General features: G+C 39.5%; 1 protein-coding gene across 2 annotated transcripts in view; it reads right to left on the minus strand.

Moving 5' to 3' along the window:
• Positions 1-18,112, minus strand: part of NAA15 (N-alpha-acetyltransferase 15, NatA auxiliary subunit) — a 72,431-nt gene extending 54,319 nt beyond the window's left edge. For both annotated transcript variants that reach the window (XM_055404830.2, XM_055404829.2), the window contains exon 1: positions 17,826-18,112. In XM_055404830.2, coding sequence (XP_055260805.1) covers positions 17,826-17,879 — 54 coding nt within the window. In that variant the 5' untranslated portion in view covers positions 17,880-18,112. The remainder of the gene's footprint in view (positions 1-17,825) is intronic.
• Between the last annotated feature and the right edge of the window lie 963 nt (positions 18,113-19,075).

A 19,075-nucleotide genomic window follows, 5' to 3' on the forward strand; every position in this document is an offset into this window, starting at 1 on the left:
GAGAACTGAACCAACTGATACATCATGCAAGCCGCAGACCAGCTACTGGATGGCACATAAGCAGGACAGAGCCAAACAGAACTACAAAGATTTTAAAAACTGAACTGATGTAAGAACTACAGTCCATAGAAATAGTTGGGGCTTACAGCCTGAATCTAACCAGATTTGCTAAAACAAAATTAACATTCTGCAAAGGATTTAAAACAAGACCCAAAGTCTGATACTAATATTCAGAATATCCAGGATAAAATCCAAGATTATGTGGCATTTGAAGAAAAAGGAAAATCTCACTTGCATAGAAAAAAAAATATCAACCACACAAATACAGAGACTTCTATTCAAGACTTTAAATTAGCTATTATGAAAATGTTGGAAGAAGTTAACTAGTGAACCCTTTGCAACATCATAGAGGAGATGAGGATAGAATTCACTGCATGGACCCAATACTAGAATGCAGATAACTGGAAACAATCATTGTACAGGAAAAACAGACCAATAAAATGTATCTAATCTGAATAAGGGAAAAGAGTTTTAAAAACTGGTGGTGATTTAGCCATTCAGTTGTGCTCAGTTCTTGCGACCCCATGGACTATATATAGCCCACCAGGCTCCTCTGTCCATGGAATGTCCCAGGTAAGAATACAGGGAGTGGGTTGCCCTGCCTTTCTCCAGGGGATCTTCCCAACTCAGTGATCCAAACCTGCTTCTCCTGGATTTCAGGCTGTCTCCTGCATTGCAAGCAGATTCTTTACCACTGAGCCACCAGGGAAGAGCAGAACATGTTTGCCAAGAATCCCAGAAGGGAACCCTCTAGGTGTCCTGGCACTGTCCATCAGCACCTTGGCTTAGTTGAGGCACTGATACCAATAGATCATAGCATCTGAAAGTCACAACTTTAAGATTTTTTTGCCATAATATGGAAAGTATGTCAAGGCTGGGAAAGGAGTATGTCAAGGTTGTATATTTAACTTATATGCAGAGTACATCATGCAAAATGCCAGGCTGGATGAAGCTCAAGCTGGAATCAAGATTGCTGGGAGAAATATGAATGACACCACCCTTATGGCAGAAAGTAAAGAGGAACTAAAGAGCCTCTTGATGAAGGTGAAAGAGGAGAGTGAAAAAGCTGGCTCAACATTCAAAAAACCAAGATCATGGCATCCGGTCCCATCAGTTCAGTTCAGTCGCTCAGTCGTGTCCGACTCTCCGCGACCCCATGAATCACAGCACGCCAGGCCTCCCTGTCCATCACCAACTCCCAGAGTTCACTCAAACTCATGTCCACAGAGTCGGTGATGCCATCCAGCCATCTCATTCTCTGTCGTCCGCTTCTCCTCCTGCCCCCAACCTTTCCTAGCATCAGAGTCTTTTCCAGTGAGTCAACTCGTCGCATGAGGTGGCCAAAGTATTGCAGTTTCAGCTTCAGCATCAGTCCTTCCAATGAACACCCAGGACTGATCTTCTTTAGAATGGACTGGTTGGATCTCCTTGCAGTACAAGGGACTCTCAAGAGTCTTCTCCAACACCACAGTTCAAAAGCATCAATTCTTCGGCGATCAGCTTTCTTCACAGTCCAACTCTCACATCCATACATGACCACGGGAAAAACCATAGCCTTGACTAGACGGACCTTTGTTGGCAAAGTGATGTCTCTGCTTTTTAATATACTATCAAGGTTGGTCATAACTTTCCTTCCAAGGAGCAAGCGTCTTTTAATTTCATGGTCGTAATCAGCACCTGCAGTAATTTTGGAGCCCAAAAAAACAAAGTCTGACACTGTTTCCACTGTTTTTCCATCCATTCCGGTCCCATCACTTCATGGCAAATAAACAGGAATACAATGAAAACTGACAGACTTTATTTTCTTGGGCTCCAAAATCACTGTGGACAGTGACTGCAGCCATGAAATTAAAAGATGCTTGCTTCTTGGAAGAAAAGCTATGGCAAACCTAGACAGCATATTAAAAAGCAGAGACATTACGTTGCTGGCAAAGGTCCATGCAGTCAAAACTATGGTTTTCTAGTAGACATGTATGGATGTGAGAGTTGGAGCATAAAGAAGGCTGAGCACTGAAGAAACGATGCTTTCAAACTATGGTGTTGGAGAAGACTCTTGAGAGTCCCTTGGACTGCAAGGAGATCAAACCAGTCAAATTCTAAAAGAAATCAGTCCTGAATATTCATTGGAAGGACTGATGCTGAAGCTGAAGGTCCAATACTTTGGCCACCTGATGTGAAGAGCCAACTCATTGGAAAAGACCCTGACACTGGGAAAGATTGAAGGCAGGAGAAGGGGACGACAGAGGATGAGATGGTTGGATGGCATCACTGACTCAATGGACAAAAATTTGAGCAAGCTTTAGGAGATGGTGAAGGACAGTGAAGCCTGACATGCTACAGTCCAAGGGGTCACAAAGAGCCAGATGTGACTGAGCGACTGAACAACAACAAGAAAATCATTTCACTGACCCTTGTAAAAGCTTATTTCTAAGTTTGCTAATAAGAATATGGAGAGTCAGAAATCTCCACAACAGTTGGCTACTTATATACATAAAATAGTTGGTTAAGCTATGAAAAGTCCAGACCTATTGCTGAAAGGAACTTCATCCTCTTTTTCCAAACCCTTTCTTACAGGAAAAAAAGGTTCCCCGCCAAAGAATTGATGCTTTCGAACTGTGGTGTTGGAGAAGACGCTTGAGAGTCCCTTGAACTGCAAGGAGATCCAACCAGTCCATCCTAAAGGAGATCAATCCTGGGTGTTCATTGGAAGGACTGATGCTGAAGCTGAAACTCCAATACTTTGGTCACCTCATGTGAAGAGCTGACTCACTGGAAAAGACTGTGATGCTGGGAGGGACTGGGGCCAGGAGGAGAAGGGGATGACAGAGTATGAGATGGCTGGATGGCATCATCAACTTGATAGACATGAGTTTGGGTGAACTCTGGGAGTTGGTGATAGACAGGGAGGCCTGGCGTGATGCGATTCATGGGGTCGCAAAGAGTCGGACACGACTGAGCAACTGAACTGAACTGAACTGACTGAAGATGTGGGAATGTGACATGGTAAATAAAAGAATCTAGGCTATTTATGTTAATAGAAAATAATGATTTAGGTGATTTAAAATAGGAGACTTAAGATTATATATAACACAAATATATTATACCATTTAGATTTGACATTAACATTACATAGTGCAAGTACAAGTCGCTCAGTTGTGTCCGACTCTTAGCGACCCCATGGACTACACAAACCATGGAATTTTCTAGGCCAGAATACTGGAGTGGGTAGCCTCTCCCTTTTCCAGGGGCTCTTCCCTACCCTGGGATTGAACCCAGGTCTCTTGCATTTCAGGCTGATTCTTTACCAGTTGAGCCACAAGGGAAGCATTACATAATGTTAACATTAATCTTCTTTAGTATTAAATATATCTTTTCATCGTTTTCTTCAGTACAATTTTTTTCAAAATTGATTAAAAGGAATGCAGCCTCAAATCAAGCTAAATGATAAAAGCAAAATTTAGCTTTAAAAGTCAGCCATTTTGAAATGATGCCTGGGATTTGACAAAATGATCCACAGGGTAGGGGTCACAGATGAAAAAGAATGCACAGAATCACTGTTTTCATATGCTTGAAATTTTCACAATTAAAAAGTTAAAAAGAAAACAAAGCTTAGATATGCTAGAAGCAATTCAGGAAGTATTTATTTAGTAACTTAATAAGAGCCTGGCTGGCACTTAGCAGTGCCAGGGTCCTGTAACTACTTTAGTAGTCCTGCTTTTGTATAGCAGAAAAGTATGGAAAAAGGGCACCTACAGTCTATATACTCAAGAGTTATGGCTATTTAACATTTTAGTTAGTTAGTATTAAGTAAAACTTTAAAATTTTCAGCAAAGCTCCTCAGCTACGCTAACCACATCTCAGGTGTTCAAACAGCCACACGTGACGACTGGCTAACGTAGTAGTAATTCAGATATAGAACATTTCCATCATAAAAAATTCTATTGGACAACATTGCTCTACAGTGCAGAGTTCAATTCTTATTAGCACTTAACAGTTCTGTATCACTGGCTTAATTAAATTCATTAGCGCTTCAACTGTGTCACCTGCAAAATGTGGACATTAACAACCTTTCAGGATTAAGGTGAGAAATACAAATGTATATAAAGAATCTGAGTAAGCACTCAATAAAATGTTTATATAAAGTACAATATCAGTTCTAGCTTACAATAAATATTTAGACCCAAAAAAGCTTGATTACAGAGAAACGTGAAAGCAGAAACTGAATTTAAAGACACAATCAAGAGGAACAAGGTCTCTATTCTGAGGTGACGTTAATGTTCTATCAACACATCTTAAAAGGGGCATAGGTTGCAATGGTTTGTGAGAGTATGCTCAAGATGACTAATAGAACAATACACTTAAAAACCTGTGCATTTCATTGTAGGTAGAAGTGTGTGTTAGTCACTCAGTCATGTCTAACTCTTTGTGACCCCATGGACTGTAGGCTGCCAGGCTCCTCTGTCCATGGAATTCTCCAGACAAGAATACTGGAGTGGGTTGCCATTCCCTCCTCAGGGGATCTTCCCAACATAGGAATCGAACCTGGGTCTCCTGAACTGCAGGCAGACTCACTGTAGGTAAGTATACTTTAATTTTTTTAATGTTTTTAATCTCTGAAAAACTGCCTTTATCCTCCCTTTAATTCTTTTAGTTGGAGCTTCCATTCACAGACAATATGCTATACTTTTCATATCCTACAGTTTCTGTCAAACTATTACAATCATGAAAACAAACTTAAGGATTATTTCTTCCCCTCCTGGTTGTATACTATTTTAAAAAATAATCTTGTCCTACTTCTATAATAAATGTCATCTAATGCAAGTGGTCACAGAACTCTTGTTGGTATCAGCTCACTCTACTGAAATGTTTTGACTTATACTGAGCCAAACTCTATATCCCTCTAATTTCTGTTTACTGATTCTAGCCCTTAAGAGTTCAGCTTTCTCTCATTCAAGCTAAACATCTTTGTTCTTTTAGCTGTTTCTCACATTAAAGTTTTAAGTCCTTTGACATTTTGTGCCACTCTCTGAGGTGGATACAATATTGTTTCCAAACTTGTATATTTTATTAAAACCAGTAAAATTTTTTAAAAAATTAATTTAAATGGGGTAGCTTTTAAAAAAAAAATAAACCACTTTTTAAAACTCCTTCAGTATTTCACAAAACAGAAAGCATTTCAAAAATCCAAAGTAACAAGTACACAGTCTCAGAATAGAAATAAAAGGTCTGTGAGAACTTTACACCAGTATTTTTGTAGTGTGTCATCATTAGGGAGTCATCATTGGTCTGCATCACTCCAAGTTTTGGGTCTAGAAATTAAAATCACAGATAAAGTCTTACTTGCAGCAGAATTGAATGTGACAATCATCACCTGCTCACTAGATACTATAATCCTGTTCATGCACTGTGAAACATGCCAGACTTCCCTTAGCTCTTTTTTCCCCATCAGCATTAAATTATGTCACTTGAAAAAAGAAAATTGAACCAAATTTTAGAATTCCTGCTCCATATGAGTAGAACTCTGATATGAACGTGAGTGTTTAGGGACAGGACAGAATTCAATAACAACTCCAGATATATACATATGATTAAGAGCCAGCTATTTAATTGTTCAGTTGCTAAGTTGTGTCCAACTCTTTGCAATCCCATGAACTGCAGCACACCAGATTTCCCTGTCCTTCAGTATCTCCTGGAGTTTGCTCAAACTCATGTCCATTGAGTCAATGATGCCATCCAACCTTCTCATCCTCTGTTGCTTCCTTCTCCCCTTGCCCTCACTCTTTCCCAGCATCAGGGTCTTTTCCAGTGAGTCGGCTCGTCACATCAGGTGGCCAAAAGCATTGGAGCTTCAGCATTAGTCCTTCCAGTGAGCATTCAGGGTTGATTTCCTTTAGGATTCACTGGTTTGATCTTGCTGTCCAAGGGACTCTCAAGAGTCTCCTCCAGGACCACAACTCAAAAGCATCAACCAGCACTCAGACTTCTTTACAGTCCAACTCTCACATCCATACACGACTACTGAAAAAAACATAGCTATTTAGTAGAATCTAATTATTTCAATGATAAATAATCCCAACAAGCTTAAGGAAAACAATGGAGTGGTCATGGGGACACAGAAAGAGAAGTACAAGCGATTACTCAATTATATAAACATAAATTGTAAATTATTTTAAAGCAAACACTATTATTTTCCAGCATAACTCATAAAAACAGAAATGAATTATTTATAGAATAATGACTGGCCCCTAATTGCTAAACATCACAGAAGTCCTCATAAAAACCATACAGGCCAAGGAAGAAAGCAAATAAAATCACCCAGAGCATTACAGGAAGATGAGACAACTAAAAGCTAACTTACATATAAGTGCATAAACATTCAGGACCAGAAGCGCCAAGTTTCAAAAGGAGATGTCCAAAAGAATAATATAGCAGGGTCCTAGTGGTCACTGAATATGGGCTATATTAACTAGGATTCACCCAAGTAAGAAGTCCAAAGGAAGTACTGACAGACATGATGGATGAGGGCAATGACTACCAGAAAGTCAAAATGTAGAGGCTCAAAAAGTCTGTAGGACCAAAGCTGACAGTTTTAGTAAGGCACAGCTTTGGAGGAGAAGGAGACACCTTAAAAGGACAACCTATCACTTGAAAGCTTGATGGAGAGGGCAGCACTGAAGACACAGGCCCTACTAAGTCAGTACAGAACAATGGGGGAGAAGGAACTTATTTTATTTATTTTTTTAATAGTTTGATAGTTTCTGTTATTTAGGCTGTGGTTGGTCTTCACTGCAGCACGTGGGTTTCTTTAGTTGTGGCAAATGGGTTTAGTTGCCCTGTAGAATGTGGGATCTTAGTTCCCCAACCAGGTATCAACCCAATTCCCCTGCACTGGAGGGCAAATTCTTTATCACTGGACCACCAGGGAAGTTCCGAGGGGACTTATTTTAAAAACTGCATTTGACTGTAGCAAAAAAGAAGGTATTCCTGAACTAAGAGATTGAAGAAACCACCAACCTCACCCCAAAATAAGTCTGTATTGCTGGTACAGTAAAACCCATCACAAATAACCTGAAGAGAAAAAAAGAACTCAGCATCCATACCAAATTACTTACATAGAATTTTTAAAAGTGAAAAATTCGGGCAGATGAAACACACCAAAAACTATAGCAATAAAACTGAGGAAAGATGTAACACTCCATCTCAAATCAGAAACAATTAAAAAAACAGATGCAGACATAAAAGAACATCTCAAATCAAATACTCAAAATTTTAAATAGAGTGAATAAAAAGTTTAAAAAACAGGAACAAAGTGAATTTAAAATTAAAAAAAAACCACCAAATCATCTCAGAAATGAAGACTAAATTATAAGATATGTGATATAAAAGAACTGAAGGAAACAATATAAAAGAGATGCAAAGATCCAATACGCAAAGGTCACTGAAGAATGAAACAGCTGAACTAATATTTGAACTAATATTAAAAACTACAATTACTGACTCAAAGAAAACATCAATCCACAATCTGAAAACACATACCAGGGAAAATTTATCTAGAATAGTCAACACAGAGACATAACTAAGTAAAATAATTCAATTTTACAGATAAAGAAAAACTCACATCTTCAAAAAAACCACATCATCAACAAAGAAAAGAAAACCAGGTTGGCATCAGCAACATATAAATAAGACAATGGCAGGGCAATCATTTTTAAGAAATCTAAGAATATGTGAGTCAAGCTATCCTTCTAACACCAAGACTGTAGGAAAACACTTTTACCATCTAAGCCCTTAAAAGGTTTCCACAAGCGCAGTTGAGAAATCTCTACTAGACAGTAAGTTTCATCCAACCAAGAGATGATAAAACTTCAGAAAAAGGTCAGTCATTGAATATTAACTCCATTTATAGAATTAAATCTAAAACAAAAGTATTGATGCGAGTAGAATATGCATAAAATGGCATGTTCTCACAAAGTAATAAAGTCAGAGGAAAAGAGACTAGAAAAAAAATTGAGTAGAACAAGTTCATTCATACATTAATAATCACAGCATAAAATTCCCTCCCCTCCACACCTCTAAATAAGAAAAAAGAGAACTAAAAGAATTTTTTTTTTTTTTTGGCCACACCTGCAGCTTGAGGGATCAAACCTGGGCCCAGAGGGTAAATGAGTCGACTCTGAACTGCCAAGGACTGGAGTCCAGAGTCAGCTGGACTGCCAGGGAATTCCAAGGAATTTTTTTAAGTATAAATATAAAAATAACTTACTAAAACAAAAATATAAACCTCCTTAAATACCTAAAAGTATACAAAACAAAATAAAAATATTTTTTAAAATTACAAAAATAAGTAACATAAAACCAAGATAAGGTCAATTCAATGAAAAAGCTAACATCTTTAACAGACTACACCTATATTATACATTTACTAACACATATGCTTTAGCACTTACCAAGGACTTTTATACATATCTCACTACCTGACCAGTAAAGTAGGACAGAAAAATACTGTTTTTCTCTTTTTACTCAAATTTACAAACTAAGGCTTAAAAAGCATAAAAGATAAAGTAAAGCAGTCAGGATTAAAACCCATCATCTTAAAACACAAACTGAAGAAACATGTAATATTTTATTTCCTGCTTTAAAAGTGTTACTTAGCCACCCCTTTTCAAAAATCTTTAGAAGGAATTAGCCTGAAACTTTTGATATTCTGGGTACAAAGCTTCTTCGAACAAAGAAAATATCTGAAGAAGTTTAAGTCTATTTAATGGCAGTGGCAACTAAGTTGGCAACAAATATGACATTATCTCAGGTAGTAGATGCAAGAAGAAGGTTTAGTAAATGACACACAGCAGAGTGAAGGAAGAGCTACTCAGAACCAGGCTGTGTGATCTCTAAGTTCACGTTCAGCCACTTTCAGTAGAATACTAGTTCTGAAAACACATATTTGCTCCAACACGATTGATACTTAGGGGAATTTTGAGCACAGAAATAACAGGAAATTGTCTACCAGAAATAATAGGTGAATCAGAAAACGGCACACCGCTGAAATGAGCCGAACAGGCACGCACAGCACTGACACATACCTCAGACATCTAAGCCCCCTCAGTTCATTTCGTGGGTTACAAGTCACACCCATCCACCACTGGTGTTACAACTTTCTCTGAGATTTAAGGTAACTTTTCTTCCATCACTTCACAGTAATTCACCAGCTGCAATCCTTGACACCCACTTCTACAAGTAAACTTCCAAAAGGCAGTATTTGTATTACAGTATTTACGTATTTGTTAGCCATTTTACATATGTAAAACTGTACTCTCAGTTTTATTAGGTTCTTACCTTGGTTTATAATTTGTTATCAATGAAGTTTTTAATTGTAGTGGCCCAACTCTATTTTTCCCACAAGCTCTGTGGGTTATTACCTGATTTTAGTCAGCAATTGCATAATGCACTGACTTTCAAGAACTTATGTCCTGATACAGTACAACTGACTGTATATAAAGCAATTAGAAATATACTTTAAACAACGCAATCATAAGTATTGTTTACACTTATTATAATTTCCTCAAAAGAGTAAAACAAGATTTATATCAGCTAATATGGGGTTGGGGGAAGCCTAGCACAGAATCTAGCTCAAAATAGATGAGCAATAAATGCCGTTACTACATTTTCCCTTTCTTAAAGATTCTGACTTAGTTCCAAAGCACTGATAACCAAAGGTGAAAAACAGGATACCATATTAACTGAAAGCCATTAACATAGGAGAAAATTTTTTTTCTTAAATCAGAACCACCAATGTGTGGAAGTACACAACCAACTCCAGGGACCTTTTTTCCCCGAGGTCTGTATTCTTAAAAGCAAACTTTCATTTCTCCTTTCACACACTATCAGATAAAACACCTCTTACAGATTACACACAGAAATGTTCAACTATCTCCTCTATTAAAAAAATAATCTTTATGATTAAAATTATCACCAGCTTCAAACAAGATTGTAATTGTCCCAGAAGGTTTTAGATGAAATTTCAAAGGATCTCAACTGAAAATGTGTTCATATTATTTTACTTACAAAAGAAAATCTCAGTGGAATACAGCATATAAAGTAACATCACCATTTTACTTTTAAATAGCCAAAAATATTGCTTTTATTAATCTATAATGGATTAATTCCATAAGAACGAAATTATTTTAGTTTCAAATTATTTGAAACTAAAATTTGTAGTGAAAATACAACTCATACTTTACACAAGGCGGGGGGGATCACATACAACACATCAAACTATTTTTGTTTTGTTTTTAAGTTACAACTTTAATACAAGTTTGTACAGCATGCATCTTAAAACAGCTTAAATGTAAATGTACTACTGAATTCCAGGGAAATTCCCAGAAGTCAAGAATAAGGTTTTCCTTCCCTCCATATTCTACTATATACACTAAGAACCATCACTTTTGAATCTCCACTTGTTCTTCTTACCATCAACACCAGCAACTGACATTATTTCTGAGATCATTTTTCACTAAAAATCTTAAGTTCTTCTCTTTTCAGTAGGGTTATTGCCTACTAACAGAGAGCAGAGTTGTAGTAACATTTAGATGTGATGCTGACAGTTGGCTAGGCTCACTGATTAAATGGCTTGCTCTGCCACACCAGCTTGCCAGCAAGCCTTTCTCAAATTCCAAGAATTCAATTTGATTGTCAAGTTTTCTAAAAAACACCTACAAAGCAACTCTAAATTACAAATGTTCTCCCAACATTTTATATTCCTGTCTCATAGTATCATATACACTGGTCCTCATCCCTGACTTTATCAGAATCAGTTTGAGAGCTTTATGAAACTACAGGTGACTGACCCAACAGGGTCCACATGATAAACATCCTCATTTAATCCATGTACCATTTTTCCTCCAATGCTGCTGCTGCTGTTGCTGAGTCACTTCAGTCGTGTCCGACTCTGTGTGACCTCATAGACAGAAGCCCACCAGGGTCCCCCGTCCCTGGGATTCTCCAGGCAAGAACACTGGAGTGGGTTGCCATTTCCTTCTCCAATGTGTGAAAGTGAAAAGTGAAAATGAAGTCGCTCAGTCGTGTCTGACCCTTAGCAACCCCACGGACTGCAGCCTACCAGGCTCCTCCATCCATGGGATTTTCAGGCAAGAGTACTGGAGTGGCTTGGCACTGCCTTCTCCGTCCTCCAATGCTAACATAACCAAAAAAGAAACAATAAAAATTTCCTCTTATGCTTTTGTGATGGGAGAAAAGCCACGTAAACAAACCTAATACTATGATTCATTCATAAATACAACTTCCAAGGCCTTACCAAGTAATACAGGTTCTGCCTGATATCCTACAATTACCTCATATGATACTGTATTCTACAATGCCAAGGCCCAGTTAACTCCCTTCTCCAAAAACCTTTACGCAAGCACAAAATCCAAAGATAAAGATTTCTCTCTTGCCCTGTAGTCACTGTCTTCACACTCACTTCATGCAAAAATATGTATTAACAAAGTCCCTATTCTCATAAAACCTACATCTTAATTCTAGAAGACGTGATAAATTACTTGTATATATATGTGTGTGTATATATAAAGCAAGGAAGAAAATACAGAGCTGAACTGAAGAGGGCTTTTGGTCAAGGAAGGCCACAATATAATATTTAGAGAATATCTGAGCAGAATTCTATCAATAAAAGTAATAAGAGAAGAAATGAGCCATGCAGGTATCTGGAGGACAAAATTCTGAACAAACAGCCTCTATGTATGATCCCTTCTATAACCTAGCTTTTTATGTCCAAAAGCACTTTCATGAACAAAGCAAATAAATTTGAATCAATGCTTTCTAAGAAATGTATTATCAGAAGCAGAAATATTAAAGGAAATAAGAATGCACACTAAACAAAGAGATCCCTTCTGTTCAAGCCAGTTGGCCAATAGCTCTCCTGTCCATCAATCAAACAGAGCACCATGTCTGCCTCTGTGGAAACTGCTTTTAACCAGTCTTCAAAGTTAACAGTTGGAATGGCAACTCTTTATCATCAAATAACTTAGTTTGTATAATTCCCAGTAAAGGTTCAAGACTGCAAGGCTTTGAAATACTCACAGAATCGAACATTAAATTCAGGTTCCTATTAGCTTTTGTCTGCTTTTCTACACATATAGTGTTGTCTATTACAGTCGAAAACTAAAATGTAGTCATTCTTTTGTTTTTAAACCAGAATACTCTATTCCCAAAATATCTGCACAAACAAGTATTGTAATCTACTCTCTTAACCCAAAAGCATCATTTCTTAAATATTTCATGTTTTTAACACAATAAAGCATTTAAAAATATACATGCTTTGTCAATTTACATAAAGACATACACTCATTCGTTTGTTCACCCTACACCCATTCCAGTAAGAATTTAGGATAGAGAGTTAAAAGAAAACAAACAAATTAGTGAATTTGCAACATTATCAGTTTTTTCTTCTAGTAAGATTTTTTAGGCTTCTTATTAAAAGCATTAAAAAATAAATTAAAAACTTTAAAAGTATGTTGTGCCTTATAAGAATATAGTGCTTATTAAGAATATAGCTATATTTACATTATAGCAAAACTGCATTTCGTTTTCTAATTCACATTTAAACAAATTCATTCTAGTTCAAACGTTTGATTACCTACTGTGTACAGAAGGGGACTTCACAGCAGCTAAAATTTTGTAACAATTTTTGTTTTCATTATATTCTAAACATACACAGTACAGGCAAAAGTATATTAAAACCAATTTCAAGGTTACTATCCACACTCAGTTGCAAAACTATTACTGTCACACAGAAATTAAAGTCAGTTGACCTTCCCATGTGCATATGGAAATCTCTTTGTTAACAATTCCTAATTTTAATTTAGTTCATGTGCAACTCAATCCAACCTACATATCATTAACTGTAGAAACAGCACTTTTTTCAAAAGCAAGAACTAAAGTGAAATAATTTACCTACAATATTTTAGGTACCCACAACATGTGTCAGTTCAGTTCAGTTCAGTCGCTCAGTCGTGTCCGACTCTCCGCGACCCCATGAATCACAGCACGCCAGGCCTCCCTGTCCATCACCAACTCCCGGAGTACACTCAAACTCATGTCCACAGAGTCGGTGATGCCATCCAGCCATCTCATTCTCCGTCGTCCCCTTCTCCTCCCGCCCCCAACCTTTCCCAGCATCAGAGTCTTTTCCAGTGAGTCAACTCGTCTCATGAGGTGGCCAAAGTATTGGAGTTTCAGCTTTAGCATCAGTCCCTCCAATGAAGAGCCAGGATTGATCTCCTTTAGAATGGACTGGTTGGATCTCCTTGCAGTATAAGGGACTCTCAAGAGTCTTCTCCAACACCACAGTTCAAAAGCATCGATTCTTCGGCGATCAGCTTTCTTCACAGCATGTGTAGCCACCAACAATTATTAAAACTCCTTTTAACTAATAAAGAACTAGGTGGGTATGGTCTAAGTGTCGTGAAAAAAGTTTCATTCCTTACACTAGCTGTTAACCTTAATCTCAGTGTGTTCCTTAACAAACATGTCCCTATCTTGAGATGCTCTGAGACTAGAGAAGGATTTTACAAGTGCACTGTCCACTGTGGCTATGTGAATTTAATTAATTAAAGTTAATAATTCAGTTCCTCAATCACACTAGCCATATTTCAAGTGTACAACAACCACAAATGGTTAATGGCCATGATAATGGACAGAACAGATACAGAACATTTCTATCATCACAGGAAGTTCCACTGCACAATGCAAAGAGTAAGTTTCCAATAAATTGCAAATATTATCACCATGCTATGCTAACTTCTCTTACCACTTTTCTAGGAAAGAAAAATTTGATCCATTAGACTTTTAACTAACAACATAAATCATTCAGGCTATAGTCCAAAAATAGATTAATGCTGTACATATTTTAAGTACTTCCAACTTAAGATTTTTTTTCTTAAAGGTCACACTAACATCTAAAGAGAAGAGAAAACAAAGCAAAGGCACTAACAGTCACCAAACCAGCTTCATTGCAAGGTATTAGAGTATATCCAACTACTTTTCCAAGTGGGCTAAAATCTAAAAAGGTATGGATTTCACTCTACCCTGGCAATCTCATTCCTACGCTTAAGCTATATCCCAAGAAAGTCGTGTAAAGATCTGGTAATGCCCCTCAAACTATTTAGATAAACAAATAGCATCATGAGTAGGCAAATACACATTTTCTAATAACTTAGTTTTCCAAACTGTTAAAATGGTACGTAGTTACAACAACAAAACACCTCTGGCAAACACAAATAACTCTTCTTTAAACTTCCACGTAATATCACATTAAATTCATCACCTGCTCTTTCTATAGACAAATTAAGACATATTTTGCAGACATTTTGACCAACTAACTCATGGCAAGGTTTTAGCATTTCAGAACACGGTAGAGTAATATGAGGGGAGGGAAGTGAAGTGAGTGAAAGTCACTCAGTCATGTCTGACTCTTTGCGACCCCAGGGACTATACAGTCTATGGAATTCTCCAGGTCAGAATACTGGAGTAGGTAGCCTTTCCCTTCTCCAGGGGATCTTCCCAACCCAGGGATTGAACTCAGGTCTCCCACATTGCAGGCGGTTTCTTTACCAGCTGAGCCACAAGGGAAGTCCAATATGGGGGGAAAGATGGGTCAAATATGCAACAAAATTGAATGTCAGATACCAACTGGACTAGAACAAGCCACGAAAATCCACTACAGAAATTCTGAAATTTTTTCACACACCGACGTGTAAACCAGGTTTCTTTTGAAAAATTAAGGCAAAAACATACTTCATTATTTTGTCATCAGTGTTTCAAATTTTTAAAAAATACAAACTAATTTCATTCTTATACAACTTTACTACGAACAAGCAGGATACAACTAAAAGCACTAGCTGAAAAACTGAATGCTAATGGAAGGCTTTAACAGTTACTAACCGAGCAATACTCAATTACAAGGTGTTAGAGTATGCAAACTTTTGGGGGAGAGGGGGGCAGGGGTTAAAATCAAAAGCAGTAACTACTACAGCACTGAAGAAGCAGAAACAACTTTGTAAGAGCAAATACTAACCATACTTCAGTTAGTAATATTTTCATTTTTAATGTAAGAGAACAATAAGGATATTATATTCCCTTTCATTTAATGATTTTTACATTTCCTCTGCATATACTTTATAACAAGAAGCCCTTTAGCACCTTGATTTTAGCAATGAATTTAAGAGACTTCCTCCACTATCACCACCAAATAAAATTTTTCTTTAAAGTTTAAGATGTTTAATCAAAAATTGTTATGCTATGACTGGTAAAGCAAACTGTGGTACATCCACATCATAGAATTCTACTGAGCAATTAAAAAGAACAAACTATTGATACACTCAACAATCTGGATGAATCTCAAAGGAATCTGGTTACACACAAATAAATCCTAAAAAGTCATGTACAGTATGACTCTCTTGAGTAAACATTCTTCAAATGACCAAATTATAAAAACAGAGAACAGATTAGTGGTGGTTGCCAGAGTCTCAGGTTAGGAGATGGGAGGAACAGGAGAGGGTGCAGTTCTAAAAGGGCAACAGAGGGATCCTCGTGCTCATGGAACTGTTCTGTATGTTGACTGTAGCGATGGTTATGTAATCTACACATGTGGCAACACTGCAAAGAACTAAATATACACACAAATTAGTACAAGTAAAATGGAGAAATATGAATAAGACTGGCAGATTGTATCAACGTTATGACACTGAACTATGGCTTTGCAAAGCATTAGCAGTGGGGAAACTGGATAATGGGTACAAGGTAATCTCTCTGTATTATTTTTTTTAATTATGTGCAACTCTACAGTCAACCTCAAACTAAGTTTTTTTAAAAAATGCTGCCCTAACAATTAGGAAAATTTAATAAACTGGACATTAGACAATCTTAGGGAGTGATTATTAATGTTATTAAGGTTATACAAAACGATATCTTTACTCTATGAGGATGGTTTGCTAAAGCATGTAGGGATGAAGATTGGGCCAGCAATTTCCTTTTAACTCTTGTATATGTGTGAGGACAGAGAAAAAGCAAATCTGGCAAAATGTTAAATGTTTACAGAATTTACAAGGGCTCCCTGTACTTATCTCAACTTTTCAACTTGAATTTTTTCAAAGTACAGAGTTGGGGAGGAAGATTAACGACAAACTACTATCCTAAAAGTATGTTACAGTCGAACCTATACACCAATTACTCCTTTAAAATATATAAAAATAAACTTCTGGTGAAATAGGGATACAGTCCTACATACACTCCATTTAGTCTAAAAACCAAAAAAACTGGCAATAAGGATTTCAAGGTAACTAAGAGTTACACCGTATTGGATGTGACTTTCTTACATGTGTTTCTTAATGACTAAATCTATAGATATATGGATGTTTTCGTAAAATCAAAGTTAGTTCAACGTGGGTCTAGAAAACCCGGGTCCTTGGAATTGTTATACTTTTCAAACAAACGAAATACATTTAAGTTAAAAGGAAAACACTAACACTTCCCTAACACACACTCCAAATGTTAAGTCTTAAGTTTGGTTGTTGCTGCTCAGTCTCTAAGTCGTGTCCGACTCTTTGCGACCCCAAGGATTTCAGCTCGACGGGCTGCAGTTTGGTAAACGTAGTTAATTCTTTCAAAGAAATGTCTGCATGAAAGCGGCAACCCATCCAGCCAAACAACAGCGTGCTACAGATTGTTATTATAGCACCTAAGCTACAATACATTCTACAACGTAAACAGTCCCTCCAAACATCATCTTATCAATGTATCAAAAAAAACAATGCAAATTGCACCTATCTGACATGCAGGAAATTATCGAGCCTGAGCTACCGTCAAAAAGATCCATTTCAAAAGTTGTTATATTCTCTTTTCTCTGCTAATCTCTTGCATCCGTGTTAACACACTCCAGTCCATAAGAAACGCTTGTCTAAAACTTCTCAACTAAAAGCTCTCAACTTTTCACTTCCTACTGGACCGCCCCCTCGCAATGGGCCCCACCTCCAAGGAGGGTGATGGGGTGGGGCTGTTTCCCGCTCGGAAACTAAGAAATAAATGTCTCTTCCCTACTCCAGAAAGGAGGGAACGAGAGAGGCCGAGAAGCTGGAGACGCAAGCATCCCTACTGACTACAAGGGTAGACGTTTAGAAAGCTTCCTCGCCCCTTCCGAACGCCTTTCTTCCTTCCCTCTCCCCAGGTCAATCAGTGACCCCGAGTCGGGGGGGACAGGTGAATCCCAAGAGGAGAGGAAGAGGGAGGGACGGACCATGGAGGGAGAGCCGCGCCAGGGCAATGAATGAGCGGTGCGGCATCCGCACCACCTGTTCCTTCCAAGGGTGCCACCCCGGCCTGCCGGCAGCGTTCCCACACCGGCCGGGCCGCCGCCGCTGCCCCTGTCGCCCGGCTCCCTGATGAAGGCAGGCCTCTCCTCCCTTCGCTCGGGACGCGTGAGAGCCGGTCGTCTGGAAGCTGGGAGCAAGGGGCCTACTCCGGAACCACGGCCTTCGGAGCGCGGGGACGGGGAGGAGGAAACCTGCGGTCCCGGGCGCGCGAGCCCAAGAGGGAAGCCCACGGCAGCGACGAAGGCGTGCATTCGGCCTGACTGGGAGTGCGAAGGCGGGGTCCCGGGCGGGGGCGGCCCGGCGCCCGGTGGGCCGAGGTGAGGGGTGACAGGCCCGTGAACCGGCTAAGTCCGCCTCGCCGCCTGCCCGGAGCCTCACACTCACCAGGATCCGCTTGAAGAGCGCGTTCTCCTTGGGCGGGAGGCTCACGGCCGGCATCGTTCCGGCTCCTCCCGCTGCTCCCGCCACCGCCCGGCTCGGTCAGCCTGTTTGTCCGACCGCCGCCGCCGCCGTCGTCCTGGCTGCTTCAGCCTCGATTGCCCGGATCCACCGCCGCCACCAGGCCTCAGGTGTCACCGCGTCGCCCAACCCCGACACCCCCTTCCCCTCGTAGTCTTTTTTTTTTGCCTTTCTCACTTAACACTGCCGCCGCCTCCCCCCCCCACGGGTCTCCGTCGGCGGTTCACGTGGTAACTGAACAGACCGACAGAGGCAGCCAAAATGGCGGACGCCGAGGGCTTTCCCACCCGGGTCACACCTACCAGCGCGCAGGCGCGGTGACCTCCTTTCCCCGCCTCCCCTGTCCTGGAGCCTGCTGGGAAACCTGGAGGCCGCCAGGCCAGCCGAGGCCTCGAGGGGCTCGACAGGCCCCGCCCTTCCTTTCGGTTTCTTGTCTGGGAGGCGCTGGGGAAGCGTGGGGAGAGTGACCGGCTGCGGTTCCGACCGCCTCAGCGTCGCGTCTCCACTGCTAATTGCTGGACTGGCCTTTCATTCATTGGATAGGCTCTGCTAGTGTATGATCAGAGTTTGAGCCTGAAGTGCTAAAATGCGGGTGTTCAAGAAGCGCTGACTTTGATCGTGGACAGAGTGCCTGGTTGAACTGCAGAGGCGAAGGAGACTTGTAAACAGATACAGAGAGGATGGAGCTTAATGGAGTCGGAAAAGCGTGAAAGAGTTAACCAATTAAATGGGCCTGGCTCAGGTATCCAGGATCTACTTTGTTACTTTAAGAGGACCCTGGAAAGGTAGTCAGCCAGAGCGTATTTGCACTGCCAAAGAAACGTCTGAAGGTTAAAGTGTGTGTTTTCATTTTATCAGCGAGTTCATGCAATGCAGTGTTGAGTCACCTTGGGGTAGTGAAGAATTCAAGGTCACTGACTCCCTTGGAGCTGGCTTCAAGCAAGTGCTTAATACTCTGACTGCCCGTCACTAGAAATTCTTAAATCTTAGGAAGCCGAAGAGTATCTGGCAAGGATACTAGAGAACTGCTGCAGTAAGCAAGGTCAGACTGGATACAGAATAGAGCCTCTTCGAAGTCATTTCACTAAAAATCGACAGTGAAACTATTTTAAAAGTGGCGTTCTATCAATGACTACAAATTTTCACGTCATATGAACAATTTTTATCCGTGATTG

This window comes from Moschus berezovskii, chromosome 19 (assembly GCF_049115385.1).
Source record: "Moschus berezovskii isolate FMDL1 chromosome 19, NW_MosBer_1.0, whole genome shotgun sequence".
In the NCBI taxonomy this organism is placed as follows: domain Eukaryota; kingdom Metazoa; phylum Chordata; class Mammalia; order Artiodactyla; family Moschidae; genus Moschus; species Moschus berezovskii.